Source organism: Monodelphis domestica, chromosome 4 (genome assembly GCF_027887165.1).
Source record: "Monodelphis domestica isolate mMonDom1 chromosome 4, mMonDom1.pri, whole genome shotgun sequence".
Taxonomy (NCBI): domain Eukaryota; kingdom Metazoa; phylum Chordata; class Mammalia; order Didelphimorphia; family Didelphidae; genus Monodelphis; species Monodelphis domestica.
This window is the reverse complement of record NC_077230.1, coordinates 52,880,287-52,902,502: the sequence shown is the minus strand read 5'-3', so window position 1 is coordinate 52,902,502 and position 22,216 is coordinate 52,880,287. Positions and strand designations below refer to the sequence as shown.

General features: G+C 31.5%; 1 protein-coding gene across 1 annotated transcript in view; it reads right to left on the bottom strand.

The window, feature by feature from the left end:
- The window catches only part of IL1RAPL1 (interleukin 1 receptor accessory protein like 1), a 1,590,341-nt gene that overhangs the window by 660,384 nt on the left and 907,741 nt on the right, over positions 1-22,216 (bottom strand). The window contains exons 4-5 of the mRNA XM_001362537.4: positions 17,230-17,416; positions 9,016-9,169 (exon numbers count right to left, since the gene is read on the bottom strand). Of these exons, the coding sequence (XP_001362574.3) occupies positions 9,016-9,169; positions 17,230-17,416 (341 nt within the window). The remainder of the gene's footprint in view (positions 1-9,015; positions 9,170-17,229; positions 17,417-22,216) is intronic.

The following is a 22,216-nucleotide window of genomic DNA, read 5'->3' as shown; positions in this document are numbered from 1 at the left end:
AGGAGAACATTATAAACAGAGACTGATACTCTGTGGCACAATCAAATGTAACAGACTTCTCTACTAGCAGCAATGCAATGATCCAGAATAATCCAGAGGAATTTATGAGAAAGAATGCTGTCCACATCCAGAGAAAGAACTGTGGGAGCAGAAACACAAAAGAAAAACATATGATTGATCATGTAGTTCGATGAGGGCTTTTGATGTTAAAAGACCATTCTCCTGCAAATATGAATAACATGGAAATAGCCCAGTGGAATTGCTTGTCAGCTCTGGGAAGGGAGAGGAAAGAGGTTTGGGAATCATGAATCATGTAACCATGGAAAAATATTCTGAAGGAAAAAAAGGAAAAAAAGAATCTTAGAAAATCAACTAAAAGGCTAAGGGAAATAATTAACAACTCAAAGTCAAGTGTACTTTATTTAATCTTTATGAGATTGTACCTCATTCTCCATATCTTCGTTCACACAGTTACAATCAAAGTTCAGTGCCACTACACTATTGTAATTGTTTCTCAATTGTGATCCTTACATCTGACCATTTCTCTATCCTATATACCTAGTGCAACACTTCTAAATTTAAATGGCTTATTCATGTATTTGAAAATGTCATTTTCATGCTCCAGAAAGTTCATTGATTCTCTATTGCCTATTTGTTAAATTTTGAATTTTGTTTGGCAAATGAAATTCTTCATAATATTGCTCTGATCTATTTTTACAGAATGACTACACATTATTTCTCCTCACATAGCAGAATGTCTAATTGAAAAATTTAATTTGCTCTTCCTCATATACAGTACAATATTGTACCTCCTTATCTCTGTAAGGGTTAAAATTAAGGGTGTGACTAAAATATATGATTCAAATAATATTTCTCAAAATTGAAGTGATGTTTAATAGCTTTTATTTACAAGAGAGGTAGAAAGAGTGAAAGTAGAGAAATACAAGAGGGTAGAGAAGACATTAACCTATCTAACTAAATATTGTTCCAGTGCTTCCCTCAATCAGGACTTATTAACCTTCAACTCTCTCCAGAAGACAGGAAGGGAAAGACTATTTCTCTTGGGCCAACTTTTTTCCTTAAGCTGACTTCATTTTTGAAGTCCAACTCCTTCTTGAAGTCCACTTCTTTCTTGTAGTCAACTTCTGCCTAGCTTCAGAAATTCAGGGCCTTTTATAGTGACTTCTTTTCTTCTCCCCTCTTCACAGGGGCCAATCATAGCTTCCAAATTGTCTAACACTGCCCAAAGGACAGTGTTTATGGGAACCAGTTTGAACCTTCTGGAGGGGCAAATAGTCTTAGGGTGCACAGTTTCTGAGGGTGTGAACTCTTAAAATAATTCATAAGTTTCTGACTATTTGAGTTAGAAAAAAGGGTGAAGCTCTCCAAGTATCTTGCTGACTTCTTACCTAGCACTAGGTAGGGTGTGAATTCACTAAGTGGTTTGTGAGCTCCTCCACCTAGTTCAAGCTGCTGTTCATTCAATCAAAAGGTAGATAAAGGAGAGTTAATCCTGTATTCACAATATAGTTAGGTACTTAAGTTAGTGTTAACTCAGGATAGACAATAGAGCAAAGAATTCTCTTTCACATCTCTAATTCTTGGAATCATTAGCTCATTTCAAGGATCAACTCAAGTGCAATCCTAGAGAAGATACTTTCAGGTTGCCCCAGTCATTACTGCTAATCTCTCTGCTTCTTCCAACTCTCTAACTGAAATATTCTTTTATTTACTTTCACCATATGTTATATTTGCATATCTGTGTTTAATTTTTCCTCTGAAGAATATAAGCTTCATAAGAATAGAGACTATTTTTATCTTTGCTTTTTAAAATCTACTACCTTGAATCATGATTGTAACATAATAAATTAACAAATTATGGTCAAATTGCATTATGTTTACTGAATCGTATTTATTTCTATATTCAAAAAGTTCTGTGCTCAAAGAAAAATTTAAAACACATTCAATGATAAATGATTTCTATTCAACTTTCATACTTTGTTGAGAATTCAATAAAAATATTTTCCATAATTAATATAAATCATGAATATATTGAATGAAACCTATTCTTAAGACTAATTCATTTGGTTTGCCAATGGATATGATCATTGTTTCATATCAGCAATTAATGAATAATAGTAGTTTGTTAAATATTTGCTTCATGTCATGTTGTTACTCAAGCACTGAAATGTAAGACTGGAATCAGTATTTTTTGAGAAATCATGTAAAACTTAAGAGATACCTAATATAGATAGAGATAAAAATCCTGATTACTTAAGACTGAGAAAAAAATGAATTCCAAAAACTAGAGACCAATGAGAATGATGTTTAATCCTTACAAACTTTTAAAAAAGTTTTTTAGAAGATTCATTCTGAATCCTTGTAATAAAGAAGAAATTAATTTAACATTATGGTACATAAAACTTAATGACTGGGGCAACCTGAAAGTCCTTTAAAATCATTTAGTTCAAACCATTTGGTTCATAGATTATCTTTATAAACCATCTTGGGTTCACTAAGGAAAAATATTGACAGAATAATTTCATTTCATTTAAAAAATAAGGTTAATCAATTTAATATCTCAGTTAAAGTGAATATTATTTTTTGTATTATTAGGAATTCGAGAGAGCTTTTCATAAAATTCTTAAAGATTACTTCATTTAAAAATGTTACCCAAATAAATTAATATTTAAATTGATTCATAACATATGAAGATTTTTGATTAATGAATTGGAAAAGCAAATGTGTTATATACATAGAGTGTTGATTAAGGAATTAGTGCCAAATTGTTAAACTGAGGACATCTCTTTGCTGTAGAGCTCAGTGGGCTACAGCATACCCCACTCTCAATATTTATGTTAGTTGTTTGGTTGAATATATGATTATAAAACTCAAATAAATCTTTAAGAGAAAAACACACACATATATGACACATTCAAATAAATCTCATCTCTGAATTTAAAAAAATATTAATTATAAAAGCGACCAATGTATATCAATCAAGTTAGTTTAAAACAACAACAAAACCCACAAGTAAGGAAGATGTGACTTACCAGAATTTTGTTTTTAAAAAGAATGAATGAATTCTTTAACCTACCAAAAGTTCTCTGAGTGCCAAAATGTTAATTCAATATTTGTATAATTAATCGAAGTATAATGTCTTTATTATTTGAAGTTTTGTTTAAACTGCAATTCTTCTTATAACATACTTAATTGTTCTATTTCAGTAATAGGGGCTACATTTTAAAAGCGACTTTAGACAACAAACCAGAAAATGTACAGGATAGGAAAATCAAGATATTTTGGAGGATATAATATGGGGAATAGTAGCTATCTAAGTTCTTAATAACTGAATACACAGTATAGCAAGCAAGGAAATAAATAACAGGAAGATGGTGTTTCCTGGTCCCCAAGTAAGACAACAGCTCCTCAAACCCCCTTTAGAATCAAGGCACCCCCCCAAGATTCAGTCAACAAAATGTTCTATTCACTGCATGCCTTAGAATTATAGCACACCCTCAGGAAGATGTTTTTCTTTCATACAGTTGCACAAAATGAAACAGTTGCTTCAGAATAGAAGAGAGAAAAGTAGGACTTCTGAGTTTTTTGTTTTAGCTTGGTCAAGGTAGCAAGAAGAAAAGGAAGGTAATTGAAACTTTCAAAATGCAATGATCACTTTTAAATGATCACAATCAGCTTTATTCCATCTCTCTCACTCCAAGATTCTCTTTTTAAGAAAATGATGATCTCCAAAATGATCTGAAATTTTGACAAAAATAATTTTGAAATTAATTTGAAGATTTTATGATTTGTAAATAGTGAATCCTGCATTGCAGTGACTAGTGAATTCCGCCTATTAGTCTTCTTGGCCTCATGTCAAACCTCTATTTTTTTCCAATTAAAAAGTATTCCTGAGGGAATATAGATTCCTTTGCTAACATGTCCCTTTGGTATATAATTACATAGTATGCCAACATTTCATACCCTGGAGATGTAGAAGACGGTTTCTCTAAATGCCAAAATAAGATTGCATTGATTTCCCTTTAACTCCCAGTTTCTTTCACAATATGCAAAATAATATTGTCACAGATTGAAATCCAATAAATCACAAAGACAAAATATATTTTAAGACAAAGATTATTTCTAGATGATAGATAATTAAAATGCATATGAATGGATTCAGGAAAGTAACTCAATAAAATATGTAAAACTACTGGAAAGAGTCATGCAGATGAAAAATCTATATTTCAAGATGAACTATGAGAATTCACCTATACATGTATACATGCTTGTGGAAGATGGGAATAGACTATATTTTACAATAAATTTAACCCTAAACAATGATAAAAAGCAAACAAAAAAAGCTCAGAAAAGATATTCATGCAAACTTAAGCATTTGTTCAGGACAGAGAGAGGTAGATATATAGGAGAGGTTAAACAAAAACTGATCAAAAATTGAGACAACTGTCCTATTTGCCATTCTGAAATCAAAAAGAATGCAAAGAATATGCAATTTCTTGGAGCGCCATTAGATGAGGAATGCATTGACTTCAATCATTTGGAGAAGAGAAAATACATTTAAAAGTATACTTATTTTATTCTTGTTATCACTTCTACCCTACCTGGACACCACATGCAGTAAAGCCAGATAAGAGATTATTTTTTTCAATGGTCATTCATTTATAAAAACATTTTTTTAACTTAGAAATTAGACTTGTCCTTCTCTAGACCTTTTCATTGACCCATCATAATGATTACAGGTACTTCTTTAATTCTCTGAGATTCATATAGGCATCTGAGACTTATCCATGATCTAGTCTAGAGAGTGCTAGTTAGAACAGTGAAAGAGCATTGGTCCTAGAATTAAGAAGGTCTGAGTTCAAATCTAGCCTCAGACACTGATTATCTGTCTTATCATAGACAAGTTACTGAACATATATCTGCCTCATTTTCTTCAACTATAAAATGTAGATAAAATAGCAAGAAAATTTTAAAATTCTTAATATAATGCCTAGCATATAGACCCTTAATTAATACAAATTTTCTTCCTTCAAGACCCTTTGATCCAATCTAACCTCATGAATACATGCCCATCTTTATTTAGCTACTTTGGTACAAAGAAGTATATAAACTTTTAAGAGATTAATTTATTGTTTATCTAAGCAATTGGGTGCCTAACAGAAAACAGAAAAGTGAAACAGATGGAAAAGTGAAGGAAAAGTTGTGAAGACATGGTGGGACAGAGGAGGAGTACTGAACTTGGACTCACAAGACTTCAGTTAGAATCCAGGTTTTGACCCAAATAATCTCTGCAACCTAGAACAAGTCACTTCACCTCTTTAGTTCTCAATTTCTCCATCTTAAAAAAAAAGCAGGATTAAATGATCCCTTGTTCAAAATCATAGACCTTAAGAATGCTGTTGGGGTTCATAGAAGGAGAGAGATCTCATCTGCTTTCCAAGTCAGGACTCAATTGGTTGCATAGTAGAAGAGTCTGAATCCATGACATCTACTTTATGCTTTATTGAGAATCTATAGATTCTCAGGTGGAATATTTATTTGTTTTGAGTTGACCATAGGTGTTTAAATTGGTTGACATGGTATAGTAAACGAGTATGCCAATCACTGGCATAGCAGTATTATTGAAATATAGACTATTTGCTAGAAAAAATATAATTTTTGTAACAAAATATTTGTTGTTAAAAATGAAAACTATAAATCTTCATGGGGACAAATATAATTTCAATGCCTAGATATGATATGTATATGTATATACTCACAAAACACATTAAGCACAAATATATGCATGCACAAATCATGATTTTAATGTTTGCATAAAATACATTTGCATGTATACAATAAAATAAAATGTGCATATTATGAAATATAAACCTATAAATTGATTATATTTTATTCATAATACCTTATATGCTTATGTACATTTCAGTCAATCATCATGCTTTCTATTTAAGAAAAATATTAAATGAAAAGGACATGAAAATTTATTAAACAATACTAGCAATATGACAACCTCATTGAACCATTCTGTCTTTTGGGAAATTTTATTGTACTTTATTGCTTCATATTCATGACTTTTGATTTAGAAAAGAATTTTTCTACTGTCTAAATATTTTTCATAAGAAAAGCAGGCACCATTGGGAAAAAGGATTTTATTATGTTTTTGAGGAAGTGTGATCCAGATGCACTGACCATAAAGTATATAAAACAATGATTCATTATCATATAGAAATTTATCCCCCTTCCCTGTTGTACTGAGTGACATGATTTATGTCCCAAGAATTGGATTAACCTTTGGCTATATGCATAGGAAATCTGTTAGGATATCACATTATTTAAAGCAATTTAATATGAATAAATTGCACATTCAATAGACTTTATGTTAATACTTAAAATTCATTTTAATATGCACTATTCACAAAGCTGAGCAAGCAGCTGTCCCATTTATATGAAATTGTGGATATTGTCAATTCTTTTTTTACCTAAATCGGTGTGTGTAGAACTCAAAGAGAATACAGGCTCCGTGCTCTTTGGTTGGATAGCAATTTTTCCTAGGGAAGCTTTCTCAATTTCTTCCCTGCTATGAGGCAATACTTCTTTCCTTTGATGGATATGAATTTTTTTCTTTTTATGTCTTACTACTTGAAAGATACCTGTCACAGTGGTTTAGATTCATAGAATCAGTGCAAGAAGGAATAAGTTTAATACGAAGGGTTAGTTTTAGGCTGACTTTGTAAGCCAAAGAAGACAGATTAGAAACCGGCTCCTATTTTCTCCTCAGAAGGCATCTTTTCCCACTTTCCATTACACTGCTGATTAAACTTCTCTTATCAAAATTTCTGCACCTGAGAGACACCACTTCAATAATGATTGGCAGCTTTCAGAAAGAAGAAAATTCAATCTATTTTATAAAGGAAATGCAACGTAGGAACATTTATCGGGCGTTTTTTATTAGGCTGTTGGCAAGATAGTGGAGTGAAGTGTTAAAGTATTAATTTAGATTTCATATCCAGACATAGCTATTAAGCAGGAGAATTCCAAAATGCAAGGAAATTCTATATAAGTTTGCCCTGTCTGGTATCATTTTGCCATAGTATTATGTATACTTTATAATAAAATTCACCAGAGTCACAACTACTGTAACATCATGTGGTCAGTTACCTATATCTGTTGTTGTTTCTAAGTAACTAATTTATCCTCTTACCATAACTTCATTTCACTTAACATTTTTTGAGAGAACCAATTAATGAAACAATTCCATAGTAAATCACAGAAACTTCATGTATACACATACACACATATTTCCACACGTATATGTATTTATACATGCATATTCCCTGAACTACATAATTCTGAAAGAATGAAAAGCTATTTATTATATAAGTGCTTCCATCATTTGTTTCCTGAGAAAGTTAGCTATCTACCACTGGTATAAATCCAATATGATCCAAGAGCATTCATTCTATATTTCATACAAAAGCAAGCCATCTGACAATCAGTTCTTTCTTTGATATTTCTAAGATGGCACCTGTCACCATTCAAATAGGAAACGAATTCTATTTTACTGGGTAACATTGAAATTAACACAATGTATTTTTTAAATTCTTCAAATAAAAATAAATTATGTTTAAAGAAAATATTGCAGAACTAAGATATGTGACAGACACTCCAAACTCATTGTCCTTATATTATTGACTTGAAAAAATATATGTGAAATGAGAAAAAGTTGCAAAAACAAACAAACAACTTCACCAGAGTATCCTTTAAAATTTTTGTATATATCAGCTGAGGACAAAATGCTGAACACAAAATAATATGATTATGATTTTCACCTTTATACCTGTGCTGTCAAATATTTTGGAAAAACAATAACAAATTCAGGTTCTTTTACATTTCCTACTATGTCACAATTATCAACTTGAAAAGCTCACAATAAGTACAAAAAGTAACAACAATTGTAATTTGTCACAGTTTGAAGATTTTTGAATATAGTGGGTGTACCAATGAGCTTTTACTCACAAGAGTATAGCCAGATATAATATTCCAATACAAATTCTACTTTAAGTATAATTATAAAATGTGTCATCTTTGCTGTGTTAGCATTTTTTAGCATTTTCAAAAGAGCTAAATTCCATAATGTCCTCGTTTTGCATATCCATTCTATGCTTTTATTTTGAGGAACATATTCCATTAATTCTAGGACTAAGATCTACATATTTAACTCGAATATCACTTATATGAATAATAATGAAGGGTACCATTTGTATGATATTTTAACATTTACAGAATTCTTTAGCACATATCAAGTGACTTATCCTCACAATATTCTTGGAAGAACAATATAATAGATATGATTCTCTCCATTTTTCAATGGATGAAATTTAGACCCAGAGAAATAATGGAATTGACTTCCTTAAGGTAATTCAGGTACTATTTAGTGGAGGAAGAACTAGTGCTTTATTTTGACTCTTGGTCCAGTGCTCCATTGATTTCATATATTATATCTGCCATAATTCCATAATAATTATACTCTACATGATTAAATCTTTAATCATTTACAAAGACTAATAATGAATAACTAAACCTTAATTAAATAACTGAATACATTTAAAATGGGGGGGAGGGAATTGCTATTCTCCTAAACTTAAAAAGTAGTAGTCCCTGAACATAGAAAATATATCTGAAATGAAACCAATTGATTTACAAAAAGTACATGGATTTTTCAAGTATTTTAAAAAGTTTCTATGAATAAATATACAAATAGATAAATAAATTACATGGCAATTTTCTATTTGTGTATTGAATATCCTAAAATTCCCTACAATATAGCAACTTTAATATAGCAACTTGATTTCAAATACAGATTGTCTAAATTTCAGAAGCAGTAAGTGTTAGCAATTCACATCCCCTTATCACTTAGTCAAATTTGATTTGCAGAGTGTATAGAATAAGCCTCCAATAAACAATAAAACCTGATGTGTAAATTTGTGTACTTACCTGTGACAGTGAGTTCAGTCGTTCTTCTAACAACAAAGCCTCCATATTTTAACTCACATGTATAATTTCCAATGTCATCTTCTCTAACCTCTCGTATTAGAAGAATATTCCTTTTGAATATAATACTTGGCCTCCATGTTTTTGTTCTGCATTCCTATATAAAGAAAAATAAGTTACAAACATCTATTTCAATATTCTTGGAAGAAAAGAAAGAAAAAAGTTATTATAAAAAAGAAAAAAGTTATTATAATTACATGTAAAATTTTGGAGGAAGTTCTTATATTTTATCTGTTACCTATAAAATATATAGATGATTATATAATTCATTAAAAGTTTTATCTGAAATTATATCAATATCAGTAATGCATTGACATAGTATGTTCTACAGGCATGTAAAATTCATCTAATTAAGCTATATTAATAGCTTAATAAATTTCAACTTTAATTTTTTTCTTGTCTGTCAAATTACAATTTCTACATGGTACCTAAGAATTATGCTTCTGGGAACAAAAGTCTTATTACTATAACCAGATTCCAAAACTAAAAGTTAAATAAACATTTCAGAGATGATGAAAAGCATCTGAACAACTTCATTTTTTTTCCAAATACAATTTTTTTGTTGTTGAATGCCAAACTGATTTAAGTGGAGTACTGACTTTACATTTGTGGAATGGAGAATCTTGCCAATTATTTCCCACAAAGATGCATATATGTTTTTGTTTAATCTTCCTAGGCTTATGAAATGGTCGTTTTTTGTTTTTATTCAGGGAATTAAAATTTAGTTGTTAGGCAAAGTATAATGATTTGCCTAATGGTAATTATGAATCATTGTCATATGATTAAATATATATACATATGTAATATAAAATGTCTTTGATATTATGTTTTAAAACATTAGGCATATACATGCATTTGCACAGCATGTGTATAACTCATATAATTAGCTCAGCCATACTGAGTTCAGCAGACTAATCCTTTTCCTCTATAGTGCCAGTGTTATATTCTGTTGCTTAGTGTTATTTATAGTTCCCCATAGTTTAATTGAAATGACATTCTCTATTCAAACTTCTCTGATTTAGAGAATTTTGCTATGAATATTAGGTTGTACAGTTTCTTATAATCAATGTGGAATACCTAATCTATGTTCTAATGACTATAGTGTTATTAGTGAGGGTATGAAGTCCTTAACATTAAATTTGTTCTCTCTATATAAAAATGATAGTCTTCATATCCTAAATTTATGCTAGTCATTCTATAGGACTAAAAAGACCACTTACAAATCTGTAGTCATTTAATACTGAATACAGGCTAAGTTTATCTTCTGATTAGTAATGGTTAATTAATTTATTATATTATATATATTATATATATAATTATATATATAATATAATTAATTAATTAATTAATTAAGTTTATACTAGGAATGTAGGAATAGTTAAATTTTAGGGAAATTTTCAGCATAATCAACCATATCAATATCAAAAGCAAGAGAAACCATATAATTATCTCAATAGATGGGAAAAAATAGTTTGGGAAAATACAACGCTCATTTATTACAAAAATATTAGAGAACATTGGAATAAGTGGACAATTTCTCAAAATGATGAATAACATATATATGTACATATACATATATATAATACCATCAACAAACATTATTTCTAATGGAGATGAGCTAGAAGACTTCCCAATAAGATCAATGGTGAAGCAAGGATGCCTATCACCACCACTGGTATTCAATATCATATTGGAAATGATATAGCAGTAAGAAAAAGATAGCAATAAGATCAGAGAAATAAGTTGAAGGAATTAGAATAGGCAGTGAAGGAGTCTGGAGCCAGAGCAATGGTGGAGACAAACCCCAAAACTGTACAGGACCTGACCACTGTGGTTCATACATTTCTCCAGCAGATGCAGGACAAATTTCAGACCATGTCAGACCAGATAATTGGCAGAATTGATGATATGAGCAGTTGCATTGATGATCTGGAGAAAATCATCCTGACCTTATGACCCAAGCAGGAGTGGAAGAAATAGAAGGGGAAAACAAAATACCAACTACACGTAATAGTTAAAGATTTTGTTAATCATTTAGAGTGAACTCTTGAAAACGTTTTTCACAAGCCAAGAGGTGAAGGAACAGATTTTTTGAACTAACTACTGTGTGCAACTTTTTTTTTTAATTATAGAGATTGTATTCCTAGAATATGCAATTTAGTTAGGTTTCAAGGTGATTTATTTTTTGATTTCTTGTATGTGATAGCTTCAACTATATGACATAAAATGTATAAATATTAGTAAACTGAAATTCTGACTACTCTTAGCTAAAATTTTCAAAATTTTTAGTACATTTTTGTCAAGTCATTTGTCATTCCTTTTGTAGTCATTTCAGTTTAATAAGAAATTGGTACAAGCTTTTTTTTAAAGAAATGTATTAATTTTTTCAACTGTTATCAGATTCTCTTTGTGAGCTGAATTACCTAGAGTCAAAGGTTCGTAATTCTTAGCACAAAATTACTGTTGTATTAATAACTAATAAATGGTATGTTGACCATATTTTTAAAGCAGACAAAAAATTGAGCATTTTGTATTTGTGTCATTGCTATGTTTCCAAGATTGAGAACTATACTTAAGAATCTGCTGTAAAAAGCCCCAGAAAGGAGCTGAAATTGAATGATTGTAACTACTGCCACTTTTTAATACACTAGAGGATTTGGATGGTGACAATAGTATCTCAGTTCCTCTCAAATAACAAGGACAGAAAGTAACCTATAAAGATGCATTGCATTCACTGATTAGAATTTCATGTGTTGTAACACTTTAGTTATATCAAAAATGCTCACTATAAGAACATGAGGGGGTTTCAAAACCCACTTGCTATTTACGTGTGCTACTGACTTTAAAAAGCATTTGTCAATTAGAAGAAAAAGCAAGTGGCCATTGTGAATCCTTGCATACTGACTGATAAATGCCCTTATTGTAAGCTTAGATTTTTTAAAGAAAAATTGTGTTTTATTGTTTACCTTTTTTCTTAACTAAATGCTTGCAGAATAACACTTTTATAATAGATTATAGGTGGAATGGAAAATACCAAACATTTTCATCATAGCATCCCTTTCTTTTTATCAAGAGGTGAGGGACAGAGATTGGACACCCAGATGACTGATTCATCAGATTGATCTTGAGTTAAAAAAGAAAAAAAACAAAAACAAAAACAAAGTCAAGATAAGCTGAAGGATGATCTAGAAGTAGAGGGAACCATTTTTCCTGGAAATGAACTTTTAAGTGAATATTTTGTGATTGTAGGAAAAATTTTCTGTACCACCAGATAGTTTATTGTATTGTTATAATATATATGTGTGTGTGTGTGTGTGTGTGTGTGTGTGTGTGTGTGTAATAAAGCTACTAAATAATTGTTTTAGTCTTAAAAAAAAGAATAGGCAGTGAAGAAATATTTTTTTTTAATTTAAATTACATGTTGGTGGGGGTGGCTGGGTAGCTCAATGGATTGAGAGCCAGGCCTAGAGACAGGAGGTCCTAGGTTCAAATCTGGCCTCAGGCACTTCCCAGCTATGTGACCCTGGATAAGTCACTTAACCCCCATTGCCTAGCCCTTACCACTCTTCTGCCTTGGAACCAATACAAGGCATAAGGTAAGAGTTTAAAAAAATAAATAAATGAATATAAATTACATGTTGGTATATCTAGATAATTCTAGAATATCAACTAAAAATAATAAAAAATTATCAACTTTAACAAAATTATGAGTATTTCAATATACTACCAATAAAGTCCAACAGCTAAAGATAGAGAAATTGCATTCAAAATAGCTGAAGAAAATATCAAATACCTGCAAGTATTATCCAAGAACTATATGAATATAATTATAAAACACTTTAATGACAAATAAAGTCAGACCCAAGCAACTGAAAAGACATTAATTGCCTATTGGTAGACCAAGCCAATATAATGAAAATGGCAATGCTGCCTAAATTAATTTGCCTATTCAATGTCATAACAATTAAGCTTTCCCAAAATAATTTTTAGAGTTAGAAAAATAATAAAATTTATCTCTAAGTCTAAAAGATCAATATTATAAAATTTAATGAAAAGAAATAAGAAGCCATAGCAAATCTCAAACTTTAGTATAAATCATCAAAGTGATCTGATACTGGCAAAGTAATAGAGTAGTGGACAAATGAAATAAATTTGGTAATCAACACACAAAAGTAAGTGATCACAGTAACCTAGGTTTCAATACTCAAATTTCCAAGCTTTTAGGAGAACTCACAATTTAACAAAAAAGTGATGGGAAAACTGGAAAAAAGCATGGCAGAAAGCAGATAAAGTCCAACATCTCACAACAAATAAGATAAAATCAAAGGAGATTAATGACCTTGAAATAAAGGATGAAACCATAAACAAATTGGTGAAACAGAATAATTTATCTTTCTGACCAATGGATAAAGAAAGAATTAATGACAATATTAGACAGAATGTTGCAAAAAAGAAAAATGGATAATTTTGATCACATTAAATAAGAAAAAAGTTTTGCACAAATAAAAACAATGCAACCAAGATAAGAAGGAAAACAATTAATTGAGAAAAAAATTATAGGAAGTACCTCTGAAAAGACCTCATTTATCAAATATATTGAAAACTGAGTCAAATATATAATGCAAAAATGTATAATACAAAGCAATCATCAATTGACAAATGGTCAAAGGATATAAACTATCTGATAAAGAAATCAAAAACATCTATAGTCATATAAAATATTTCAAATTACTACTGATGAGAAAAATGCAAATTAAAACAATTCTGAGATACCACCTCAGGCCTGTCAAATGGACTGATATGATACAAAAGGAAAATGATAAATGCTAGAGGGGAAATGGGGAAATTAGAACACTAACACATTGCTGGTAGATCTGTGAACCAAACTGGAGAGCATTTTGGAACCATGCTCAAAGGGCCATGAAATTGTGCATAATCTCTGACCCAGCAAAACCACTCTTAGGTCTATTTCCCAAAGAGATCATAGATAAGGGGAAAGGACCTATGTGTAGAAATATATTTATACCAGTTCTCTTTGTGGTGGCAAAAAAAAAAGGAAACTAAAGGGATAATCTATCATTTCAGAGATGGCCAAACACGTTATGATATATTATTATAATGGATGAGAAATGATGAATGGTATGATTTCAGAAATACTTGGAAAGAGTTTCATGAAGTGATGCTAAGTAAAATGAACAGAACCTGGAGAAGATTTTACACACTAACATTGTACTATGATTAGCCATGAAGGACTAAACTATTATCAACAATGCAAGAATGCAAGATAGTATCCACAGCCACAGAAGGAACTTTCAGATTATGAATACAAATTGTACCATATGGTTACTTGCCTTATTTCCTTTATGAGTTTTTTTTTCTCATATGTTAGATGTCTTCTTTTATGATATAAGGAATATATAAATTTGTATTGCCTAACAATACTGGAACCACCTATATCAAATTGTTACTCATGTGGGAAGGGGAAAAAAAGATGAGGGAGGAAAAGAATTTGGATTATAAAAGATCAGAAAGCAATTCTTTAAAAAAATGTTTCTACAGGTAACAAAAAAATAAAAGGAACAGGAAGTGAAATTTTTTAAAAAGAAAAAGCAGTTTATACTCACATGTAAGACATTTCTTTACATGAAGAATTTCAAATAAGAAAATAGCTAAGCTTTGATGAAACTCTAAATGTGTTACTCTATGTTGAGAAAATATGAGACTGGCCCTGTGAGGATGCATATTGATCTCTGAAGGGAAATTTCACAGAAGCCACAGAAAAATAGCAGTGATTCTAACTAGCCATTTCAGAAAAAAGTTACAGACAAAACCGAGGGACGGTGACTCAGAGAGGAATTTTCCTATTTTAATTTTGAAGAAATTTTTCTATAAAGGAATACTTCTTATAATATGGTATTATCTGAAGTTGTTTCAATGAGTTCAGTTAATAGTATTAAAGACATTCAGAGAAAGAGACAAAAACAGAGGCAGAAGTAGAGACAGAGAGAGACTAAGAAAGATAGTGGGTCAGGGAGAGAAAGAGAAAATCATGTATTAAATTAACAAAGGATGAAAATATAACTATACACAATAAACATAAAATTAGAATAATATATCTATATGTAAATATAAACAAATCTACCTATCTATCCATCCATCCATCCATCTATCTATCCATCCATCTATCTATCTATCTATCTATCTATCTATCTATCTATCTATCTATCTATCTATCTTTCTATTATGTTGAGTTCCATTACATTAACAAAACTGTGCTCTCACAATTTTATTTTCAATAGCTAAGCCAATCTTTCATATCAGGAATTTGCTCATCATTTATTTTTGATGCAATCACCTGATAACATCTTTTTATGTCTTTGAAGATTTACTTTCCTATGATACAATGCCAGTATTCTCTGCCCTAGAGAGATTATATGTGGAATATTATTCTGAGTTAGGAGCACCACTAAGAAGAGCATCACCTAAAGAAGAATATTTTAAAACAGAGAAAATCCAGAAAAGGGTTTTTTAAGGGTTACTACAAGCATTTAGACTTTTGGGGATGGTCTCAGATTATAGATATTAGCAACAATTAGAAGTCGTAAAAGAGCAGATGTAGACATTTCAGAGACAAGGAAAAAACTACAACTTCCTAATAAATAGTGGTCTTCAAAAAGGAAGTCTGTCGCCCTTGTTTGCAATAAATCCCCCATTAACAAGAAATCTTCAAGCAAAGGCTCTTTGACTACTGGCAATTGTCCATGAGATTCTTTTCCAAGTGCAAGCTGAGCTATGCTATTCATGCAGTTTATTCCATCTCAAAGTTTTACTACCTTTGTAATAAACCCTTCCCTGATATCCTCAGGTCAATGTTTTCTTTCCTTCTTTACATTTCCCTAGGACCCTGTGTCAGGAGCATTTCCCCCCAGTCAAATTCTATCTTGTATTATAATTCACAGTGTGGTCATCACATTTATATCTCCAGGGCCTGCAACTGTGTCTGTCCCCAAGAGAAGGTTTAATATATGAGTGTTGAATTGAATTACATGCAGTTCAGTTAAGTAGCTTGAAAATAAATTGGTGTTAAAAGGATAAATGATTCTTGAAATTCATAGCCTCCAATTTTGAGGCAGTAGGAAGAAATCATTGAAAAAATTCTGTAGAAAGTGCTGAAACAGACAAAAATAATGACTGTCTCAAGTGAGACTAAAAGTATTAAAATATGATTTGCTACCCTAAGCATTTCATATTCATTTCACTTGTTAATTACATAAAGTTACTGGTTTAGAAAACATGAATTTAGTTCATTGTTTAATTTATTCATAAACTCTATATATTCTCTTTTGATGGTATTTTCTCTCTATTTCTGGTTCCATTCATAAAATTCCTTAAGTGGCTTAGATATTCAGGCAAAGAACTCTCAATACTCTGCTGTGATGAATACAAAAGAGTAAAGAATGGATCAATATTCTTAGGTTGAAGCACATAAGCCAGAATAAATATGACCACAAACCCTTTACAACAACATCAATTCATAAGAGCAAATATACAATAATATCTTAAAACTTGATCTTTCAGGGAAATCATAAAGATTGATGTTTTAAAAAAAAGTGAATCAACATTCAGGGGGTAAGCCAAGATGACAAAGCAGAGAAAATGCTCAATTGAGGTTTCCCAAGTTTCCTGTCCAAATCAATTTAAAATAATGCCTTAAATCAAATACTGGAGTGGCAGAGACAACTTCAAAGTGAAACATTCAAAGCCACTTAGGAAGTAAGAAATAGAAATGAGATATGTAGAAAGAGGCTGGCCCAGAGACCAGTTGTTATTATTCTCTATTGTCTGGGAGAAAAATGTTTAAATTATATTTTTCCACTCTTGGCCAAATCAACAGTGGCCAAGGAAAAAACCAAAGTATTATCTAAAAATAGAAATTTATCTCATAATTTCATCCAGTACTTTCTTCTTTATAGCTAGGTAGACTGAATAAATCCTTTCACAACAATACACATTCTCAAAATAACTGAAACAACATAGTTCCAAGAGAATCGAAGGTAAACTATGCTGCCTCTCTAAAAGGTTTGGAGAACCCAAAAAGCCATAGAACTCAATATATAGTAATTTATTATTGGAAACTTGGACCTCTCTATTACTTACCTTATACCACAGGATTTCAGGCTCTTTGTATGGTGTTAGAAAATCCTCTATGTCCCGGCATGAGATTTCCTTACTTTTGCTAAGCTCAGCTTTTTCAAAATACTTCATCTTCGAATTGTAGCAGAGCCCAGTGTCATTTTCACCCACAGTCAGTGAAATGGACACTTTCATACAATAGGTGGAGTTTCTAAAACAAAGCAGAGAACAAATGGTGGTCTAAGGTGAAAAAGTAATAATTTGGTATGCTTGAATAGAGCGCCACAATTTTTCAAAGAATTTGTACATTCTACTCACAGTCCTCACAAGGTTTTTGTGAGGAATGAAAAATGGATACTATTATTCCTAGATGATGTAAGTTTAGGAAAGCTAAATGACTTAGATTAAGTTGAAGATCCAGTAAGGAGAAAGAATAGAACTTGACACTGCAAAACTGATTAAGAGCCATCAATTTGACATACTGGAATGCATCAAGGCAACCAAAATAATGTTTTGTTGTGCACATTTTATGCTAAATGGAATTATCTTGTATTATTTGTTCATTTATTCATTAAATAAGAATTTATTAAAAACGTTTGTATACAAGTTACTAGAGTAGGCATTAGTTAGTGTCATTTGAACTCCTGTCATGATCAGGTCTATTCCTTTAAGGGAAAAAAAGGGACGCTGGTATAGTTATTCAAGAAGTTGTGTCATAATAGAGTATAAGTAAAATGTTTTAAAATGTTTAAAACACAATTTTGTTGTTGACCTTTAATCATGTCTGACTCTTCATGACCCCCATTTAGTATTTTCTCTGCAAAGGTATGGAATGGTTTGTAATATCCTTCTGCAGCTCATTTTACAAATGAAAAAAAGAGACAAACAGGGTTAAGTGACTTGCCCAGGGTCACACAGCTAGTACATGTCTCAGACCAGATCTGAACTCAGGAAGAAGAGTCCTTTCTCCATGTCCATCATTGTTCACTATGTCATGTAATTGCCAAAATGTGACTGAAGGCATTTTAATAAAATTCTAAAATATAATTTTAAATCAGATGGGATCAATATGGAAATATATCAGAGTTTTATAATTTTTATTATTTTTTATAAATTTTATAATTTTCCATGTTATACTTTATATGCTTTATAAACCTTAAAATGTACACCTTTTCAGTTATTATCATTGTTTGCTTCTTTTCATCTTTGTAGTTTATAATTATTCAGTCTTAAATGGATACATGATCAAATGAATTTGGGACTGCCCTGCAACAATGTAGGTCATGATGTATCTAACCCTGCCTATCATTTGTTAATCTTGTCTGAAATCTCTGAAATGTTCACTTAGGGGCAGATGGAGGAGTCAAGGTAGATGGATTGAGAAGGTATAGCAAATTTTGTGCTGATGGCTTTCTTTCCTACATTTGAACTACATATTCTGATTTATCCATGTTCCAGCTCTCGGTTTTTCCTTTTGACAAGATCATTTTTTTTTCATGTCATTGAATTTCTCATTAACATCTTTTATGTGTGCATATATTTTTATTTATATTCTCAATATCATTCCATTTTTGTTTTCCTAATGAAGTATATTTATAATACTGTGACTGATAATAGCCCTCCTTGTAATCAAGTTTGTTCACTGATAGTGCCACTTCCTTCTATTGACCAAATCAGAACATTTCTTCCCAGATGCCTTAATAACATTCTTTCTGAACAAATACTCTAATGATCTCATGACCATAGAAACTTTGAAATCTAGGACAACACAGACCATATCTACTTTTAAAAATCATTTAAATGAGGACATGAAGGGTAAAGATAGAACTGTTATAAAGATGTAATATAAAGACATCTGTTCGTCCAATGAACCCATTTAATTCAGTTTTCTATTCTGTGCATTTTTCCTTCACTTTGACCTTTAAATTATGGCTAAACAAGTCTATAAGTACAAAATTTAGTTTATACAACATCATCTTAATGGTCTATTCATTAATCATGGTGTTTAGCTAAGGTGAAGTACAAGTTATGCCATGATGATTTTTTCTTATAAGGGGTTGATATGTGCTTTAGGAGAAAATATTTAAAGTTGATGAGAAAACTAAAGTGTAGAAGTCTTCCCCATTCCTAAAGTTCTATAAATGGATCCAAACCTTTAAATGGATCTGTAGAAAAATGTCTCCTACAAAGAAATCTAAACATAGACCTTTTACTTGTTTTCACCTTCGAGCCCAGAGAGGAGAGTGATGATTATAAATTGTGGACTGATGTCTTGAATTTCTGGATTTCCAGAATAGCACCATTTTCAGATTACTATGGACACTTTACTACTTGTTTACTGTTTATCTTCATCAGGAGGTGATTAAAAAGGTAAAATATGACAATACCCAAAGGTAACTAGAATCCTTTTCACTAGGAAGAACATAGAGAAAGACAATGATTTTGTGCAAATTAATAGGTGTGTAAAAAATGGAGACTTGAACCCAGGACTCCAGTACCCAAAAGTCCTTGCTTACTTCTCAGAATACTTTGTAATCGCACTGAATTCTCACCTGGGTGAGATCACAAATTATTATTTAAAGAAGTTCTACGCCTACTGAAGGGTCTTTCCTGTTTCCGTTTCCAAGCAGACGCATCTCTTTCATGATGTAGGTGAGGTTAAATGGGCCTCTAGGCCCACCTAGCATGTCCCTTTCTTACTTGTATTTTCCAAAATTCCTTATCTTAAATAAACCTCTAAAAATATAATACTCCTTCTAACAGAGCAACTAATTTCAACCTTGCCTCAGTTTCCCCCAAAATTTTTAATGATTACATCTGATTCCAGAATAGATATTTTAAGGAAGTTTAGAATAAAAATAAAAAAAAATTAAATAAAATATTCTAAAATTAAACAGTTTAGAATAAAAGCTAAAAAGCATCAAGACCATTCCTGTGATTGCTAATATACTGAAACAATACGCATTAAGTTGTGACATTGTCTAAAGTGAAGAAATAAGTATTCCATGAATGCAAGGCATCATCCTCTTCATCATTCATTTATTTGACATTAATTAAGCACTCATTGTGTTCAGAATAAATAATTATAATAATTAGCAACACATTTATTGAGTGTCTAGAAAGCAATGGGTTTGAAGACTTAAAGAAGTATGTAGTACCATCAATACTTTTATGATTATTGAAATATGCTCCTAATTATTTCCCTAAGCCCTCTCATATTTTAAAAAAGTGTTAACTTAAATGTAGATAGCACTACATGTCACTCATCCACTTCACAACCTTAGGTGCCTCTCAAATTTCTTTAGATTTGAATGCCTTTGTTTAACATTTAAAGTCCATCACAACCTGGTCTTTACCTTCCATTCCTTTTATACTGACTTAATGTTCTTCCTTGCACATAGTTATAATAATTTCTTGTGAGGAACCAGATTAAAATATGGTTGGGAAATATTGAATAAAATAAAGCAAAAGAAAACATAGATATGAAAATATTATGTTTTCTAAATTAATATGCATTCCACAGAAATCCTGGTGAATGCTTTTCTGGACCCTAATTCTATTTGAGTTTGGCATTACTAGTTTAAGTAATTTTCAATAGAAGTAAATAATTACATAATACAGGTAACTCACACATGAATAACTGGAGAATGACTTATAGAATCTGTTGATGTTTTTTGACTGTTTTTCAGTTGTGTTGGCCTCTTTGTGATCCCATTTGGGGTATTATTGGAAAAGATATCAGAGTGGTTTATTACTTCTTTTTCCAGATCATATTACAGATGAAGAAACTAAGAAAAACAATATTAAATGATTTGCTCAGAGCCATATAACTAGGAAGTATCTAAAATCACATTCGAACCTAGGAAAATGATCTTCCTGACCACAGAATGGATGTCTATTTGTTTTGCCACCTAACTGTCTCAGCTCATAGAACACTAACTTTTATATTTCTAGATTTGCTGTTCATTTGTCACTATGAAATGACATTCAGAATAAGACTTTACGAATTTGGGATCAGATAGGCAGAGGGAGTCCATTCTTTGGCTAGTTTATCTGTGGTGGAGGAATTCCAGTTGCTGTACATTCAATGTTTATTGAAGTATCCAATAAAACCATCAACTTCTCAATATATATATATATATATATATATATATAATATATTTTTAAAAATACTATTGTATTCAAATAACCTAATCAATTAATTTAAAATGAAATTTTATAATGTGTTTTACCATCAAATAGTCATATTCTAGAAGTCTCAGAATACATTCTTGTTTTAATTAAAATAGACATAATTTAAGTTTTAAATGGAAAATATGTTTAGACATGAAAAATCATTTATATTCAAACAACTAGCAGATCTAAAGAAGTAGAGCCATAACTGGCTAAAATAATTCAAACACAAGGCAGAGTCAAGATGTGGCTTAGAAGCAGCAGAAGTTCAGACTTCTGAAAACCCTTCCTTAATGATCACAAACTGAATGCTCCTAGGTGACTGAAAATCAAACCTAACAACAGGACAGAGCCAAGCAACCCTCCTGCTGGACTCAATCCAAAAGGGAAGCCCCCACAAAAGCCAGAATCTGAGAACACTCAAGTTTAAGTAGAAGGCAGAAGGAAAGTCCCAGGACCCCTCTCCCCCACCTAGAGGGCTAAGCCTCCAGCAGTAGTAATGGGAACCTCTGGGTGGGCAAAGGCACTGGTCTGGAGGTTGTAACTTGTGAGCAGGGCTGTGCCAGGCTCAGAGAACACCGAACACAGGTGGTGGGGAAGAAACATAGAGCAGGCAGACGGGTCAGAGCTTCGGACAGGCTACAAAATGCTCCAGCCTTCCAGGAGGTTTTGGCCTCAGGGCACATCCAGCCCAACACACTTAAACTTAATCCCAACAAAAGTCTTCAGAGGTCAGGGAAACCCAAACTCCAACACTCCTCTCTCACAGACAGCTAGACTTTAATTTCATCCAATCAAAAGCCTCCAGAGGACAGGGAAGCTCAAACTCCAACACCGC